General features: G+C 53.8%; 6 protein-coding genes across 6 annotated transcripts; 3 read left to right on the top strand and 3 right to left on the bottom strand.

The window, feature by feature from the left end:
• Window positions 1-107: 107 nt before the first annotated feature.
• On the bottom strand, window positions 108-1,744 carry CMQ_7002 (amino acid permease; the record flags this gene model as incomplete). The annotated part of the gene is made up of 6 exons (XM_014320688.1): window positions 108-196; window positions 290-1,023; window positions 1,080-1,149; window positions 1,209-1,313; window positions 1,370-1,541; window positions 1,631-1,744. 6 exons carry the CDS (start codon window positions 1,742-1,744, stop codon window positions 108-110), a joined length of 1,284 nt encoding a protein of 427 aa, XP_014176163.1.
• Window positions 1,745-2,188: 444 nt separating this feature from the next.
• CMQ_6784 (transcription factor) lies at window positions 2,189-3,425 on the bottom strand (the record flags this gene model as incomplete). The annotated part of the gene is made up of 3 exons (XM_014320470.1): window positions 2,189-3,000; window positions 3,069-3,144; window positions 3,246-3,425. The coding sequence occupies 3 exons, from the start codon at window positions 3,423-3,425 to the stop codon at window positions 2,189-2,191; spliced, it is 1,068 nt and encodes a 355-aa protein (XP_014175945.1).
• Window positions 3,426-3,829: 404 nt separating this feature from the next.
• Window positions 3,830-7,398, top strand: CMQ_6797 (copper amine oxidase; the record flags this gene model as incomplete). The annotated part of the gene is made up of 6 exons (XM_014320483.1): window positions 3,830-4,273; window positions 4,362-4,707; window positions 4,766-6,011; window positions 6,571-6,723; window positions 6,795-6,963; window positions 7,018-7,398. The coding sequence occupies 6 exons, from the start codon at window positions 3,830-3,832 to the stop codon at window positions 7,396-7,398; spliced, it is 2,739 nt and encodes a 912-aa protein (XP_014175958.1).
• A 1,448-nt stretch (window positions 7,399-8,846) lies between these two features.
• CMQ_6545 (duf895 domain protein membrane protein) lies at window positions 8,847-10,669 on the top strand (the record flags this gene model as incomplete). Its single annotated transcript, XM_014320231.1, has 3 exons — window positions 8,847-8,859; window positions 9,067-10,454; window positions 10,508-10,669. The coding sequence occupies 3 exons, from the start codon at window positions 8,847-8,849 to the stop codon at window positions 10,667-10,669; spliced, it is 1,563 nt and encodes a 520-aa protein (XP_014175706.1).
• Window positions 10,670-11,478: 809 nt separating this feature from the next.
• Window positions 11,479-15,416, top strand: CMQ_6661 (DNA/RNA helicase; the record flags this gene model as incomplete). Its single annotated transcript, XM_014320347.1, has 3 exons — window positions 11,479-11,568; window positions 12,162-13,381; window positions 13,724-15,416. The coding sequence occupies 3 exons, from the start codon at window positions 11,479-11,481 to the stop codon at window positions 15,414-15,416; spliced, it is 3,003 nt and encodes a 1,000-aa protein (XP_014175822.1).
• A 438-nt stretch (window positions 15,417-15,854) lies between these two features.
• Window positions 15,855-17,891, bottom strand: CMQ_6614 (uncharacterized protein; the record flags this gene model as incomplete). The annotated part of the gene is made up of 2 exons (XM_014320300.1): window positions 15,855-16,577; window positions 17,316-17,891. 2 exons carry the CDS (start codon window positions 17,889-17,891, stop codon window positions 15,855-15,857), a joined length of 1,299 nt encoding a protein of 432 aa, XP_014175775.1.
• Window positions 17,892-18,554: the final 663 nt, after the last annotated feature.

Here is an 18,554-nt window from a genome sequence, read left to right as displayed (position 1 = left end):
CAACAGACAGGATGATAAATAGCAGTACTACGACGTAGTTCATAAAGAACGATTGCACGTCCCAAGGGTCGAACGATGTCCAGCCCTGGAAGAATATGAAAAAGAGATTACCGATAAGACCAAAGCCAGCACAGAACTTCCAGGCCGGAGCTCCAAAGGGGAGGACAGAGTGACTGATGTTCTGAGCCGTCAATGCCTGGCGAAGTCGGATGTGGCACAAAGAAATTAGACCCCCTGGCGGTCAGCAACAAGATAGGAAGAAGGAAGGTTGATACCAGCAGCTACTTACAAGTGATGAACGTGGCAATACCGGTCATGGAGACGATCCAGGTATACAAGTGTCCGGCACCACTGGACAAGTTGAGAAGCGAAAGGAAGCCAATGAGGTTCATAAACACGAGCGAATACACTGGAACACCACGACTGTTGCACCAGCCAAAGATCTTGGGTGCTAGGCCCTCAGCTGCGAGGCCGTAGAGAGTGCGCGATCCGACGTAGAGGGCGCTGTTGATAGCCGAGAACATGGTGACGACGATAACGGCATTAACAACGTGGGCGCCGGCATCAGCACCCACCCGGGTAAAGGCGATCACAAAGGGCGAGCGGGCCGTCTTGCTCCTGGCCGAAAGCAGGTCGGGGTCATTGCAGGGAACAGTCAGGGTGAGAAAGAAAATACCGAAAAGAAAGATGCCGACGATGCGCCACAACACGCTCTTGACGGCCTTGGGAACGTCCCGGCCGGGATTCGAAGATTCTCCAGCCGTCAGGCCAATCATCTCCGTACCACTGTACTGCAGGGCCGCAAAGACAAAGATTTTGAAGACGCCTTTGACACCATCAGCAAAGGGGCCTGGATCGTGGTAGAAGCGGAAGCCGATCTTGTGCCCGCCCAGGACGCCAGTCGTGATGAGAATAGCACAGAGAAAAAAGGCCAGGATAGCGACGATCTTAGTTAGGGCCAGCCAGAACTCGGCCTCGCCAAATGATTTGACGCCCAGGAGAGTAAAGGCGAGGAAGAAACCCCTGATCACATATTAGTCAGCTGACACTCTTACGACGGAGCTGATCGACAAACGAACCAAAAAATCAGAACCCAGCCCCATCTGGGGATGGGTGTGTCCCAAAAGGTGAGCACGAGGCCAAGATTGTCTGTCATTTGATCAGCATGACCAGGGTGCAAAGCCAAGAGTTGGGAGAAGGAAGCCTACTGTATTCAGCCATAATGATGCCAGCCCAGAGAAACCAGTAGTTCCAGCCGAGAGCGAAGCCTAGTGCTGGATCGATCAACATGGATGTATAGTGTGTAAATGAACCTGATAGAGCGTGTTAGATTAAACTGTCCACATGACTTCTGCGTCTCAAGACCAACCGGGTAGCGGAATGAAGGCTCCCAGCTCGCCCAAGGACTGCATCACAGCCCATAGCAGAGTACCGACGATGCCGAAGCAAATGAGGAGTCCTGCAGGTCCGGCAGATGAGAGGCCATTGCCCATGCCAACAAAGTAGCCCGGACCGATAACTCCGCCAATGGCCAGCATCATCTATAGAAGTACGGAGAGATGCGGTTAGAGTATAGGGTCCTGAGATGGCACCAATCACGCATAGAGAGGGAGAGAGGGGGAAGACATACCAGATGGCGATTGGCAAGGCCTCGCTGTAGGCCGGTCCCAATGGCCTCAACCTCGCCATCGGTGGCAGAGACCGTCTTTTGCAGGGTGTTAACTTTTGTCGTGTCGTCTTTCATTGTTTTTTTTTCTTGTGCTGATGCGGCCGGGTCTCTTTTCCCGTCTTTGGACACGGCTCAGTCTCCATGTCTTATACAGGCCGACCGTGGTGACCGAAGATGGGCTCCAGGCCGAGTCATATCAACCAGTGGCGACAGTCTGGCCGATAGTAGACCATCTTTGAGAGTAGAAGGCTCCCAGATTAGATTGTTCCTGCATGAAGGAGTCGCAGATTGGCCTGCTTAATGTGTTTGGATGCACCAAGCGACTATGTTCGAGGCCCCACTGAGCCGAGTCATATCAGAGGAGCAAGCAGCCAATGGCGGCTAGCGATGGCTGAGCTGAGACTTCCGTACATTAAAGCCATGTATATTAGAACAGATGGACTAATATTGTAATCTGACGCAATACGAAGCTTCTTTATATTTATTATCTAGCACGATACTCTATTGCCCCACTTATGCCTATGGTTCCTTTGGGGGCTCTTCACGCCGTGCTTCTGCCTCCGAGGGCAGAAATGGAAGAAAGGCATCTGGCTTTGCGATATGGTAGTGGTAGTGATGGTGTACATGGACTATCTGGTGTATTGGGTTGGACGAGTTTGTATGTTGTCCAGCACTGAAGTTTTCGTGCAAATTTGGCAGGGCTGCCGTAGAGTCGGGCGAGAGTAGTGGCGGCCCCATCCATGCCGAATGGTTACCATGATGCATGTGTGAAGGCCGGGTCAAACAGGCAGACCAGTCGGGCCTTGACGCTGCAAACGAGGTCTGTTCTGGGCTTGTCTGTGCCTCCATACCACCAAGGAGCAGGGGCTGGTGGTCGGTTAGGTCAATGGCCGACTGAGACTCCGTGCCAGCCGAGAAGGGTGTGTCGTAGAGAGCAGAGGCGATGAATCCGTGGCTGTCGTGTTCTCGATCAGCCAGTTGGTCGTCCAGCTCGCTAAAGAGACTGGAGAATTCGGCAGAGGCCTGCTTCTCGCTGCTGGTCTCGTGGCACAGGTCGGCGGGACTCTGGATGGAGGCCAACAGCTCCTGGCTCCGCCGCATTGACGCCGACCTGGAGAGCGTGCGCCAACGGTTGCGACATGTCAATGGCGGCCGGCCGGGGATCCGTGATGAGATGGCGGACCAGCGATGGCCGAGGGCGTGGACGCCTTGGCGGAGAAGGTCGTCTTCCCGGGCGGTCCAGTCGGTCAGCCGGTTGCTAACCAGTGGATTGAGGATCTCGTTGTATCGCTTAGAGCACTGGTCATCTTTCCGACCGGGGATCAGGGCAGCTGTCGTGGTTAGAGAGAAGTATCGAAGTAGAGGACAAGGGAATAGTAGGGAAGATGGAGGATCTCACCAATATCATGCCAGACTGGTCCCAGTCGAGTATATGCCGCGAGGAGAGTCTGGTCTTCTTCTGCCGTCCACCGTCCCTTGCGGAGAGATGGATCGAGAGAGTGAAACCAGCGTTTGCGACAGTCCTGGGTCGATACTTAGACTTCATCCCTTTCCCGGTTTGATCACGGAGCCTTACCTTAGCGGTGCGATTAGAGATAGCAGCTGATATCTCCTTCCAGGCTCCGCTAGATCCACGGGCATCGCCGTAATGGCTGACGAGAGCCTGCAGCACCGCGTCCTCGGCCGGTGCCCACGGTCTCCTTGTCCTGGGACCGCCGGTGGATGCGGACTGTGAAGACGATTCGGAGGCCGACATAGGAGGCGGTACAGAGGCGACAAGACAAAAAAAGGAGGCCGGGTAACGCTGGATGTGTGGGGAAATAATCACAATTGATGGGCTGTGTCTCCGGCTCTTTTAAGCAGACGAGCCCGCAAAGTGATGGATCATGGCCACTCTTGCTTATCAGCGCTCTGGTTGATGGATCCACTTCCCCGCGAACTATGTGGACCCCTGACTCGGCTCAGCTGCACGATACACGGGAAAGCCTTGGGCCCTGTGAGATGGCATGGCTCAGTCCTTGCGGCATCGGGATGGCTGGTCGTCTATATGAGTGGTAGAAATGTCTGTTGTTGGGTGACACGGTCGGTATTGGATGGCCGCTTATCATCACCCTCACCTTCAAACTTAACACGCCCGCTGACGTAATCACACGCATCGCTATGACTGCTCCTGCCGACTATTCCCATCCTCTGGACCCGGCTACGGCCGAAGAGATCCAGCTGGCCATAGATCTGGTGAAAAAATCGTTCGCTCCCACGGCGCTGCACTTCAAGGCGGCTGGTCTCGATGAGCCGCCGAAGAAACAACTACGTGCGTATCTGGAGGCCGAGCACGGCGGCCTGCCGCTGCCGAAAGTCCCGCGCTGCGTCTTTCTCATCTGGTACATCAAGCGCAGTCCCCGTCTGTTTGAGGCGGTTGTGGATGTGACCAGCGGGAAGCTGGTCTACCAGAAGGAGTTGTCTCGCGACTTCCACGGGCCTGTCGACCGCACAGAGCTCAACGAGGCCGCACAGGTCGTGCTAGATAGCCTAGACGTCGAGAAGGAGTTTGTGCGCCTTGGCATCGAGAAGTCCTCGGTTGTCCTTGATCCCTGGGACTATGGCGTTGACGGACTGGAGACGCAAGAGCGCAGGACACAGGCATGTCTCTCCTAGGGAAACTGAACAATTTGGGGCTCTGCTGACTCTTTAGGTCTTCCTCTACCGCAAGAACCCCAAGAACAACGACGTCGACTCGTCGCACTACTCCTTTCCGCTCGACTTCATGGTCATTGTCAACCTGTGCTCGATGACGGTCGAGAAGATCACCCGACTGCCTCTCGGCGCTGACGAGAGCACGACAGAAGGTGCCGGCGTGCCGCTGCGCGAGACCGATCCGGTCGAGCCCGAGTACGACCACCGACTGCAGAAAAAGCTGCCGCGGACGACCCTGAAGCCGTACAATGTGGTGCAGCCCGAAGGTGCCTCCTTCACGGTCAAGGGCCACCTGATCGAGTGGGAGAAATGGCGGTTCCGTGTCGGCTTCAACTGGCGCGAGGGTGAGTTCTTTTTGGCGTGGAACATCGAGCTCCTCTTCTCGTTTCTGATCGGTTGCAGGCCTGACCATCCACGACGTCCACTTTATGGGCCGCAGCACGTTCTACCGTCTGTCTCTGTCGGAGATGTTTGTTCCGTACGGCGATCCCCGCAGTCCGATCTACCGCAAGGGTGCCTTTGACCTAGGAAATGTCGGTGCCGGCATGACGGCCAACAACCTTCAGCGTGGGTTTTGTCATCTCTCCTACTGTCTTCTTCTGACTAATCCGCCTCCAGTCGGCTGTGACTGTCTCGGCACGATCAAGTACGTCAGTGGCCATGTGGTCGACGCCGACGGCACGCCGTCTGAGCGGCCCAACGCCATCTGCATCCACGAGATCGACAGCGGGATCCAGTGGAAGCACACGAACCATCGCACCGGCAAGGCGACGGTGGTGCGCAAACGCCAGCTGGTGCTGCAGATGATCATCACGGTGGCCAACTACGAGTACATATTTGCCTGGATCTTTGACCAATCGGGCGAGATCTCATTCGAGACCCGGGCCACCGGCATCCTATCGACGCAGCCGGTCGACGCTGACTCGGCCATCCCATTTGGCACCCGCGTGGCCGACGGCGTGATGGCACCCTTCCACCAGCACCTGTTCAACGTGCGAATTGACCCGGCCGTCGACGGCCACGCGAACTCGCTCGTTTACGCCGACTCTGTCGCCATGTCGTGGGACCAGAAACTGAACCCGCTCGGGACCGGCTACGTCTCGGTTGAGACAACGGTGCAACGCGCTGGCCCCGTTCCGGACAGTCTCCCGGACGGCCGCGTCTTCAAGATCGTCAACCCGGCTGTCCGCAACCGGGTCTCGCACACGCCCGTCGGCTACAAGATCGTCCCCATTCGCTCCCAGATGCTTCTCGCTCAGCCCGGCTCCTGGCACTGGAAGCGCTCCGAGTTCGCCGAAGCTGCCCTCTGGGTCACAAAGTACCAGGACCGCCGGCTCTTTCCCGCCGGCGATTACACCAACCAGTCCCTCGGCGGCACCGGGATCAAGTCCTGGGTTCGCGATCCCGACTTCGTCGTGGACGAGGACATTGTCATCTGGCACACCTTTGGCTTCACCCACAACCCCCGCGTTGAGGACTTCCCCATTATGCCGGCCGAGATCGTCCAGATGCACCTGAAGCCCTTCAACTTTTGCGAGTACAACCCGACCAACGACGTTCCTCCGTCCAACCAGGCCTTCAACAAGAGCACCCTCTACGAAGATGTCGCCAAGGGCAGCGCCGGAGCTTGTTCCGGTACCTGTGGACAGTAAGACAGAGAATAGAGGATAAATAGGGAATAGATACTTGCAACTTTGACAAGGAAACTCGTATGCATCGAAAATGTCAAGCGTCGGGAAGCCGACTTCCAAACTAGACTCAACAATGACGAAGCGAGTCACTTCGGCTATCAAGACATTTAGAATGGGGCTAAGTGGCTTTTCTAAGACAGCCCTCCTCTGACTCGGCCCAATGTATCGATAGCGCCCTTTACGCTTTTGTATTAAAATCCAATGGTGCCTATGTCGTGTGGTGAGCTAGACTGTCTTATCACACAACAATATCTGGAAACTGGGTGCACTCTCAACCATGACAACTCAATCGACGACTATTCGTGCAGAGGTACATGTAAACACCCGTACAGGGCTTGGGGAAAGCCCGGTATATCGCCCAGAGGACAATACCCTACATTATATCGATGTGCCAGGCAATGTGATCCACATCCTGCAGTTATCCGAGCCATGGAATCATCGGTCCATATCTACTCCTCAACCGGTGGCCTCTCTCAATTTCTCAGCGGATGGGGGCTATACCGTCTGTTACTATAGAGGAATAGCCCACGTCGGGGAAGACGGAAGGTGGACAGAGCTTTGCGAGGTGGTGAAGGACGACAGGGCGAACCTCGTCCGGATAAACGACAGCGCTGTTGACCAAAAGGGCCGTCTATGGTTTGCCGAGTTTGAACTCGCATTTGAGACTCCGTAAGCTTCAGTGTCGACTCTCGATTGGAATGCGATAGGACAAAATCTAGCTAACAGATATCCGGTCACAGCGGCGATGGCCCTCACCTGTCAAAAGGCCATAAAGCATGCGGAAAGCTATACAGCTACAGTGCAGATGGAACGTTGGTCGAACATGAGTCGTCGGGAATTTCTTGCGGTAATGGGATCGGTTGGACCAGTGACGGGTCCGTAATGCTGTTCACGGATTCGATCCAAAAGGTACGTCGTAAAGCCCCGATGTAACGACACCGGCTCGAAGCACTAACAGTATAGATTATCTGGGGCTATGATTTTGACGCGGAAACTGGCTCATTATCAAATAAGCGGATTGTTGTCGATCTCAGTTCTGGGGATGGGGAGCCCGATGGGCTGCTGGTCGATACCGAGGATAACATATACAGCTTTCTCTGGGAGGGAAGTGGCGTGCATAAATACGACATGTCTGGGAAGCTTGTCCAGCGATGGGACCTGAATGCATGGCGAGTCACACACGGGGCATGGATTGGAGCTGATCTTGACCAGCTGATGGTCGCAAGTGCCCTTACTGATGACAGGTCTGAGAAGTGGCCTGGAGAAGAAGGTGGCAGCCTGTTCAAAATTGTCAACCCAGGCGGCCGAGGGACGCCGAAGAACAAATTTGGACGTGCAGCTTAGTACGCCTTATTGATGAATCAAGATTGACAAACTTGAATGAATGCGCATCGTGATAGCACGTCCGATGTTTTCTTGGTTATTTCTAGCCTCAAAAGAGGGGCTGCTCCGTACTTTCCAATCACGGAAGTCCCACAAATCACTTTCTTACTGTGGAAGCGCCCAGTCGCAGTCGACGGCGCGCCACGTCAACATACAGACACAGACGATTGAGGGTTGCATACGGAGTAGATAAGAAGAGCGCTGTATCATGCATTGAATTTTGGATGCATGTATATAGTCAGCCTTGCCTGCCCCATAGAATAAGAGTACTCCGTAGGAGCTGGAATGAAATCGATTAGGAGTCAGGAAACGTTACATGAGAAACAAGAAGGCTTACGGCGGACGCAAAGGAGCCCATATTTGCAATTGGACAGGCACAACTGCGGAGGGGCTAGGAAAGCAGCTGCCGAGACGTTTGCTCCTGCCTGAATAGGAAGAGCGTCTGAGCTACTGGTGGTGCTCCGCACACGCCAATGCCTATCTCGTGGGGTGACGTGGCAGCAAATCAGCGGTGGGGAGGTGGGGCTGTATGACAGTCTCGACAATTTGAGAAACAGCAGTGGCTGGTTGTCTAATTTAAGAGACCAGCCTCGTTTTTGCTTCTTTCTCTATGTTCTATTTTTGTTCAAGGCATCGCATTATCTGTAGGACCTGTCGTGCCCGAAGATTGGACGCGTCGCGGGCACGAGACCGACGTTTGACTTGCGCAGAGCGATCGGCAGGCGACGATCCACCGGCTTATCGTATCGTAGTTTTTGTACCCGCTCTCGGGATCAACACAGTGCCTTGAAAGAGGCACATCGGCAAGATACAACTGAGGGCACAGTGTCTCAGTCCGTGACCGCTCCTGTCTGTTTTTTTACGAGCATTACTCGTAATCGATGTGGCTTTCTGGTCATCCTGGTCAATCTAACGAAAAACCAGACAACCAGACAACCTGGCCACCTGGACTGCAGGACGGCTCCCGCCACCGCATTGAACTTCAAGATTCCGACAAGACGAGACGAGACCAGCCAGCCGCAGCAACGATCCCACAGAAAAACAATCAACGCGCCACACTAAGGTCTGGGGCTCGGCTTAGGTTATCACATCCAGGGCCTCGCATTTTTGTCACGTCACGTACGGAGTATCTTGCATAGCTTATCGCTGCACGATACGACGATACACAGCATTGGTCTGACTGTTACCTTGCTGCTGCTACCTTGTAACAGAGCTGCAATCGCTCGCCCCCTTGCCTGCATCGCGTGTCGGTCTCCATTTATTAGTTTTGTTCGCCCCAAACTATCTTATTTCCACTTTCTATTTTAACAGCGCCGATCGGTTGCTTTCAATCCTTCAGCTTTCAGTCCTCCCTCATCCGACAGCCTCACGTAAGCATCTGCTTACTGTTGCATCGCATCCAAGAACATATGCCCACAATTGGTGAGTTTTGCTTCCATTTTCGGCGCGGTGTGTACTCCGCCCGCTTTGACCCATTCCACTCCACAATTGGCGTTGCTTCTCCTGTCACTGACAGCGGCTGCCCTCATGAGCGACGCGCCTGTCCTGTTTTTGCTTAAATTATGCCTCCACCCGACTCGTTATCAGCAACCGCTCACAACGGCTAACTATTGCAGCTAACAACCTCAGCGCGCCTCGTACATTGGATCGGGACTCTCGCCATTCCCAGCATCGCCATGTCCGACGATAAGACACCGCCCACCGAGGCTCCGTCCCTGGTCGTCGACGCTGGTCCTCTGGTTCGCCCCCCGGGATGGAAATACAAGGCCATCAAGATTGGCGGCGTTGAGCTGTGGTATGCCTCGCCTAAAGTCCAGCTCTTCATGGTGGCCATGGTGTGCTTCCTGTGCCCTGGCATGTACAACGCCATCACCGGTATGGGCGCTGGAGGGCAGGTCAACGCGCACGCGCAGGATAAGGCCTCCGTCGCACTTTACTCCGTCTTCTCCGTTGTCGGCTTCTTCTCCGGCACCTTTGCCAATCGCCTCGGCCTGCGGCCGACGCTAGCTATCGGTGGCATCGGCTACTGCATCTATGCGTCCAGCTTCCTGTGCTACTCGCACACTTCCAACAGCGGCTTCGTCATCTTCTCGGGTGCCCTCCTCGGCCTCTGCGCCGGCCTGCTCTGGACCGCTCAGGGCACCATCATGATGGCGTACCCGCCTGAGCGGCAGAAGGGCCGCTACATCAGCGTGTTCTGGATCATCTTCAACCTAGGTGCCGTTATTGGCGCACTCATCCCCCTCGGCCAGAACATTCACGCCACAACTGCCAAGCCGGTGACCGATGGCACGTACGCCGGCTTCATCGTCCTCATGTTCCTCGGTGCCCTCCTCGCTCTGACTCTCTGTGACGCTAACGACGTCATCCGGGAAGACGGTACCAAGGTCATCCTGATGAAAAACCCATCCTGGAAGTCCGAGCTCATCGGCCTCAAAGACACATTGACTCAGGACCCGCTCGTGGTGCTGCTCTTCCCCATGATGTTTGCCTCCAACATCTTCTACACCTACCAGACCAACGATATGAACGCGGCTTTCTTCAATACCCGCACGCGCTCGCTCAACAACGTGCTCTACTGGGGCTCGCAGATCTTTGGTGCCATCATCTTTGGTCATGCCCTTGATTACGCCCGAATACGCCGTTCTATCCGCGCCCGTGTTTCGTTTTGCATCCTCTTCGCCCTCACATTTGCCATTTGGGGCGGTGGCTACGCCTGGGAGGAAAAGCAGTTGTCGCGCTCTTTGGCCACTACCGAAAACCCAAACTATGCGCCAATTGACTGGACCGCAGGTGGCAATAAGTACATCGGTCCCATGTTCCTCTACATGTTCTACGGTTTCTACGACGCCTGCTGGCAAACTTGCATTTACTGGTACATGGGTGCCCTTTCCAACTCCGGTCGCAAGGCAGCCAACCTGGCTGGCTTTTACAAGGGCATCCAATCTGCCGGTGCCGCCATCTTCTGGCGTCTGGACGATAACGGAGTTGCCTTTAACAAGATCTACGGCGCTACAGTATGTCCCCCCTAAATTGTTTTGAGGGGTTGTTCTTACTAACGCGTCCTTAGTGGGGCATTCTTGCTGGCTCGCTTCTCATTGCCGCACCACTGATCGTGGCAAGGATCAGAGACACGGTGTCGATCGACGAAGACCTTAAGTTCTCAGACGAGACTATTGAGGATATCGTGGTCCCAGCAGCGCTTCACGAAAAGGGTGAGACTGGTGTGTAGAAGAGAGGCAAAAAGAAGGAATTGTGGAAATTGAAACAGCCCCACTGTGCCAAAAATCAATTCAAGCCAATGCTCTAATACGTGTTAAATTTGAGATGTGAACGAGACCCATGAGCGAATGAGGTAGGGCAGGGGATCCCGGCTGGGATTAAGACATCCAACTGGGAGAGATAGTCTGTTTACCAGAGTTCTGGGAATACTGTTGTCATGCATGCCTTTCAATTTGCGTTTAATGTGATAACTTTTGATAGTTTCTACGGAGTACGATAATTTGATTTAGTGGGAATTGATACATATATGTCATAATATTCAAAAAGCACGACTAAACCTCTCTTTGTCCTAACACTAATATTGCCGACACGTTGGGGTTTACATTGTGTACAGTGAATTCACCGAAGCTCAAAGCGCCGAGCACTTTTTTCTCAGACTGGGCGCTGCGTTCTTTCTGCGACAGAACCAAATTTCTGCTCACTTCAATTTCACTTGTGCCAGCAGGCAGAATTCAGCTTCTGTTTGAGATTTCCTTATCTCCATTTCCCCCCATCTTTCACATCGATTTATTTACCCCTAGATTTATTGTGACCAGTTGAAGCCCCCCAGTCACATTCGGTATTCAGTACTTTTCCATTTCCCGATATTTTGTTTCACTTCATCAAATTTCACCATCACGCTCTCTTGCTCGGCGAAGAGTGAAACTCTCACAGCTTTTCTAAGGTTTTCATGTTTCATCATCAACTGCTTGCCCTTACTACATACAGCCCATCAGTGTCTGACGGATCGATATGCAGTCATCCCCAGAAAGGTCCGAAATGCCTTCTCAGGGCTCGCCCATGCTAGCCAGGTCGGCAACGCAGCCACCGCAAACGCCCATCAATCTCGCCAAGCGAACTCTGCAGGAGGTGCGTGATCTGTGCCTTCATTTCCCAGGTTTTGGTTTTGGGCTGTTGGTTGACTTGAGCAGATGCAACAGAACCCTTCTTCGACCACCAAAACGTCTCCAGCGGTGTCGGTATTGTCGCCCTCTGGCACCGTTTCGCCTTCGACCCCAAATACCACCATAATCCCCCCTTGGAAGCGCCAACGTTTGCGCGACATCGGTTCTAACGATACAATCAGCCGTGTGCATCATGCGTTTTCGCGTGTCTATGCTGGACGTATTGTTCGGGCGGACACAACAGACGTTGAGCTGGCGGTTTAGGATGCCGCCACCAATGCTGTCGTGTTCGAAGAAAAGGTGAAGAATATGTGCCAGAGCAGCAATGAGATACCCGACGGCTCTGCGTGCAAGCCTGAAAGAAACCGTAACCCCCCAACCAAAGTTTGCGAGTTCTCCACCGTGTGGCCATTTCTCAGCAGTCGGCTTGGGCTCGATGACGATACAAGTCTTGATAATAGCAGAGGAAAACGAACAATCTGGCTAGCTCTTCCCCCACCAAGCCACGGGGAGGTAGCGATTCAGCATGCAAGACATCTCACGTCTGTTCTTCGCCAGGTCGATCACTATGGAGGGGTGCCACTCTACAAAAAACAGGCGAACTTGGCACCGCGGCTCTGGTTCACGCTGAGAGACCGCCAATTTGAGCAAGCTGCAGAGAATGAGCAGGAAACTGACCAGGGTCATCCCATCATGCCCTCAATTGAGAGTTCCCTGTCCGACCAACCGGAAATGATTATCCCAAAGACAAATATACCGGTGGCGAATCGGGCTTCCGCTATCTGCGAATCGCCAGTCGCTCTAATTCCTGTTGCACAGAGCCAAGCTGCCCAGAGCCCGGCTGCCGGGGGCTTGGAAAGCAAAGAACCAATCGAGCAAAGAGAGGCAAAATCAGAAACAAATATATCATGTGATGACCTTGCCCCAGAAGAGTCTGAGAACGACTCATTCGGTCCGGTCACTCCACGAGCGCCGTCTACTCCAAAAAAGCGGATCAAGTCTCTCAAGCCAACCAAAGCACCGAAGTCTACCAAATCTCCAAAGCTGCCTAAGCCGACAGTAGCAGTAGGGACGGCAGTCCCTCCATTCACACCTGTTCGCTCGGCACTGACACAGACGGAAACGATCGTGATTGAGGACGATGACGAAGGCAACAGCAGAAAGAACAGCGCTGCCGTGCCGGGGTCGTTGGAAGAGGCTGATGAGCTAAACGAGCTCATGGTGGAGACAGATCAGGCCTTCCCACTGACTGTCAAGGAAGAGCATGAACTGTGGCTCCATGCCTGCCGCTTCTTTGGGCACGACGCCAGAGATTGTGACCCACAGAACCCTGAACATCGGCATCGGGTTGTCGGCTTGAAGCTCACCTTGCGTCCAGACCAGATGTGGTCCGTGTTCCGAATGCTGGCGGCAAGCGAGCTGACCGGCTTGCATGGTACGCTGCTGGCAGATGGCTTCGGGTTGGGCAAGACGCTGCAGGCCACGGCCGTTGCAGTAGTGGCTGCACTGGTCCACATGGCGAAGTTGGAGGTGATGAAGGAATGGGCGGCTGACGATGACCGCCATCCATTTTGTCGCCGGCACTTGCCGCAGCCGAACAAAGGTCGGCCGCAGACTGAAGGCGCGGAGTGTCCCTCCGGCACATACAGGCTTGGCTTTGCCTGTCCATGTGTGAAGCGCCTGCCTACAAATCGCTTGATGGATACTCTTCCGGGGCCTGGAGCACTGTTTATCGTGCCTCCGAGCCTGCTGGCGCACTGGACAACGAAGTTGGCGGCGTATGTGGATCTTGACGCGGTCGACATGTTTCCCCCAGGCGACAAAGATGAGGATGACGAAGACGAAGAAGACGACGAAGACGACGATGGACATGATCAAAATCTGATCGGAAAGACCCCCACGACGAGGCAAAGAAATGACCCTTTCTTCCAACTCGTCTGTGTGCGTGTCGGAGAGTCAATTCACCGCATGACGCCGGACGTGCTCAAGCGATTTCTCATGGTCGATACAATATCTTCCAGGGTGCCGGCATGTGCGCCAATACTCGCAACGGTGGTTCCAGTGGAGGGGAAAAAGAAAAAGGACGATACCAACAGCTACCATCTGTCCAGTCGATGCAGAGTGCCGTGTCCACTGGTGGTTGTGCCATCGTCTGTGGCGCTTGCGAACGCGTTCAAGATCGGCAGCACAATAGGCCAGATCCAGCAAGCGCACGAGCGATACAATCCCGGGTTTCCACAGGCAGAAATGCGAGGTAGCATTTTGAAGACAGACGTGGCGTTTCCCTTCCAGCCATCGATGGTGTTCATTGACGAGGCCCACAAAGTAAAGGGGAAAGACACGCTTCTCTGGAAGACAGTGCGGAAGATGGTCTGCCGGTCGCAGTATCCACTATTCGTGTATCCCTGCAGCGCTACACCGACACCCAAGGATCCCAACGACCTAGAGTGCTTCGTGGACATCCTGGCCAGTCCGTACGGGAGTGGCGAGCTGCGGGCGTCGTTGCTGTCGTCGATTCCGTCATGGCTGCAGCGCCGCACTTTGAACCAAAAGAAGCTGGTAGACGCCTTACAGGCCTGGTACGCCCAGAGCCGGTCACTGGTGTCCCAGGTGGAGGCCATGTCAAGAGAGGCGCATGATGAGTCGGCGACCGGACAACTGGTGCATGAAAAGCGGCGCACTGATCTTCGGAAGCAGGCGGAGGTAGCTACAACTCGACGTCTGGCGCTGTTCAGGCTGGTAGCTGTGGCTCGGGCGGGCGACCACGAGTTCCTGGGCAAGTTTCCCATTCAAAAGCTGCCACCGCTGGAAATTGAGGAGCGATTGTGTCCAACGGACGAGAGCGTTCGTGATCTGGTCTCCGAGCTCAGCCGCAATGTTGCCGGTCAGATCCGAGAGCAGTACCACGAGTACGTGCTGGCGGCACAGCAGAAGAAGCGACGTCACAAGAGGAAAGACAGCCCGGGTGACAACCGAATTCTCACGCTGGAGGAGTTTGCGTCTCGAAGAAGCACCGACCGCGGGCCTCATGCAATCTTCTACGACCTCCAACTCTGTGCTGTATTTCCAGCACTCGCCCGATATATGCAGATGTCGCCACCCCTCGTGGGACGTTACGGTCGAAAGTTTGAGTTCCGGACGCGCGACTTTGAGGGGTTCCAGCAACCGCTGCCAAACGACAGTCAGAGCTGGACCAATACGCCCTACTGGCCACACATTGCGAATTTCTGCGCGTACAGCAGCAAGCTTTACACGTTGTACGGAATCTTGGACAGTATGCGGATCGACACCACACCGCACCGGCTGCTGTCAGGCGCGAAAGTCGTACTGGCCAAGAGTGCAGTGGTGTTCACATCGCGGCCGTTGGTGGCATACACAGTGGCACTGGCGCTGCATCACCACTATGGCGGGCGGCTGCCGGTGTCGCTGGTGCTGGACACAACGAGCCAGCAAATGAGGCGTCAGTTGCTAGCCCCGTTTGAGGGTCCTGTGGTGAAAGAGATGGCCAGCACCGACGATGCAGGCGTAAGCCGCGTGCTGATCGCAACCATTGGGACGTCAGCTGAGGGCCTGGATCTCACGCGAGCCAGCTATGCGTTTATCCTGGAGCCGTACTGGAACCACGACCAGGAGAGGCAGGCGCTTGGTCGGGTGCTGAGAGCAGGTCAGTGCGCGCAAACGCACTTGTACAAGCTTGTATGTCCCGACAACATCGCCGAGCGGCTGATACAATGTCGACAGATGGGTCGGCGGGCGGCAACTCAGGGATGGGACATGCAGGAGGCACTGGGATCGTTTTTGCAGGAGAATTGAGGAAGACGCATGGAGGAAAAAAAATTGAGAGGGGGTAGTTTGACTGTGAGAATTACAGATTGTTATCATGATGAGGGAAGAGATGACGGAAGGACTAGCACAGCAAAAAGGGGGAAGATATAAGGACATGTGTAAGAAACTAGAGACTAGGACATCAGTATTGACCTTACACTTCTAGATGGTTGTTACTTAATGTATAGCCTTCTGCATCCGTATTTATCGAATCAACTAAGACACATATAATTCAACTTCTATAAAGCAACACCGCATTGTAATGCAAACGACCCAGAGTGCAATCACATAATGAGATTACATACGGGTTTTAAATGCAGCGTTCTATCAGAGTCTCACGCAGTTCCTGGGAGCTGGTTCGTAAGCAGCTGGACGAAGCCAAGGTTCGTGATGATAGTGGGCAGGTACTAGGTCGGGGCTTAGCCATCAAATTTGCCTGGCCAGGAGTGTGTTCTCCGGCAGACGAGCTTTGCTGTAGACGAAGCCCCAGGCCAGTGGGCTGCACGGAGCTTGACAAAGCTGGAGGGCTTGGCGCAGGGATGGTATCTGTGATGGGGGATGGGCCACGGTCCTAGTCTTTTCGTGACTGAACTGTTTCTGAGCACTACTCGACGCATCTTCTAGCTTGCCCAGTCCGTCGTGGAAATGCTGTTGAATATCTTGCGCCGACATGCGTTTGTACTTCTCCTGCTCAGGATTCCTGGGGATCAAAGTATCGTGCCCAACTGCTTCTCCAGACTTTTTCTCAGCGGTCGTCGTTTCTGTTTCCTTGCCTTTGCCCTTGGACGAGCTCGGTAGATCTAAATCGTGCTGCAACGGGGGAGATGTCTTGGCAACAGCCGCCTGTCCCCCACCGAGACCCGCATCAGCTGAATTCCCGCCGACATTCAGAGCTTCCATGGCTTGTGTCGCGCCTCTGAGTATGTCGTCTATCGGCCCTTCCGTTGCATTGAAAGCCGTTTTCTGCTGCACGGGCCCCATCTTCGCCGGTGGTTCCACTGGTTCGCCTTTTCCGGCGCCTGTGGAGGATTGCTGATCAACAGCGGCGGCGAGCTTCTGCATATGCTCATACATCACGCTTTGGTGTTCCTGAATAAGCTTCTCGGTTTCCTGCATCTGTCGAATCTGTTTCTGCATTTGCTGCTGTACCTTCTGGTGTTCAGATAAAAGGAAATTTAACCCTCCGCGAGACTCAGCATCTTCATTCTAGGAAGACCCCGTTTTTGTCTCCGGCAGATCAATGCCCAATGAAAGTGCGGCATCAACATGTTCTCTGATGAATGCCTTGCCCCAGAGTTCTGCCTGCTCCTCACTGAGAACACCTTCCAAAACAGCATCATCCAAAAGGACCTGCCAAATCGAAGGCACTTCGACATCGTAGCCGGTCGGGCCCTGGTCATCTGGTGGATCACCGCCGAAGATGATGCGGAGGGCGGCTGCAGCACGGATTCCGGCAAGGATCTTGTGGATCCCAAATTGTAGGCGCAAAAAATACTCGCTGGGAAGCGGGTACTTGTCGGGATCGGTTGTCAGCAGTTCATAAACGTCGCCGTGGTGGATGGGAGGATACTGTTCTCGGCGGTAGTCACTTATACTTCCATATCTCGCATGATCCCAATCTTCTGTGACAAAACTGCTGTTTTTGTCGTCCGCTCCTCTGAGCCAGACCATTTGGATGGAGATCCCAAGCTCCGGCGAAGCGACCGGATGCTGAATGGGTCTTAGGGCGAATCTGAAGCGGTTCCACATGACATGTGCATGGGCATTCAGAGGTAAAATGTTCCTCTTCTCGTTTCCAGGAATAACATGATTCTCAACTTTCTTCTGTGGCTAAAATGAACAGAGAAGATCCCATGCTTCAGCAAGATTTGCCTGTTTGGCCCTTACGGGCACAATATGCGCCCCTTGGGGGTCAATTGTACCAGAAAGAAAGCAACGGCCGCCGTACCACATGGGCACTTGTCTCTGGGCCGCACGATCGGCAGTCTCGCGTGCTTGCTTGCTCTTGGTCAGCCAGCCTTTTAAAGCATTGGTAAGCTGAAAATCCAGAACAGCAAAAACGCTCCTATAGAAGCGTCGCAAATTCTGAAGATTGTCGTCGTGTTCATATAGCATAAAGTCATGCTGCATTTCTGTAACACTAAGTCGTTTGATTCTAGTGCTGGAATCCTCCATTATTTCCAGAAGGAGTGTGATGTTCATTCTCTGTCTGGTATTATAGTCGACTCCGTCATCGTCAGAATGAGGCAGGAGATTGTCGCGCGCCGCTTTGAGAAATTGCTTGAAGCCTTCCCAAACATCAGCATCTGTTCGAGGTGCTCCACTGTCATCGTCATCATTTTCGCCGACTGATTTAGGATTGGGTGCTATGGGCTCTTCGGTCTGGACAGCAGTTGATGGTGGGTCCGTCGTAGTCGTAGGATTCCAGTCCACAGGATGGTTCCCGATGAATCTAACCTGCATGTGCATTGCGAGTGGAACCTTGTCAAGTTAACAACTAGAGTCCGGCAACCCTTCATAATAGGACACGCAAAAGTTGTCAGACGAACTTTGGCGGTAGGGGCTAGCAGGATCTCTTGTAATAAATAGATGATTCTCGTAGGAAGAGCATGTAAAGTTGTCAACTGGCAATTGTCATACCTGTACCTTACAGCATAGTAGGCAGGTTTATATGACTAATCCATGATATATCATCACACACACCCAGGTTATAGCGGAGGGGAAAGCTGCTTATTAATCGGAAAATAAGAATTAGGAGTTTCCAAAAGGTGCTAAGTTTGATTTACATTATGCGGCGTTTGCTGCGGGCTTTGGCAGATGTGTGTTGGTAAACTTTTGATCTAGAGCTGATTCGAATCGTGTGGCTTGCTGTGTGTGATGGCATCTTGTTTTGTGCAAGGAAATGGCAGCTCGACTTATAAAGTTGTGCTGTCGCACCCCCTGCACCATAGTGTAAAAGTAGGGCTCCCATACCATACAGTGTGGTAGGCAGGGTGGTATATGACTTATTCATACAAACGGCCCAACGAGCCGGACGGTGCGCCGACTTCGGATAGGTCCAATGTCATCATCCCAGTCGTAAATGCTCCGATTGATATGGGCACGGCTTTCAACGGCATTGTAATT

Source organism: Grosmannia clavigera (genome assembly GCF_000143105.1).
Source record: "Grosmannia clavigera kw1407 unplaced genomic scaffold GCSC_108, whole genome shotgun sequence".
Taxonomy (NCBI): Eukaryota; Fungi; Ascomycota; class Sordariomycetes; order Ophiostomatales; family Ophiostomataceae; genus Leptographium; species Leptographium clavigerum.
The sequence above is the reverse complement of the archived record's forward strand: the minus strand, read 5'-3'. Positions and strand labels throughout refer to the sequence as shown.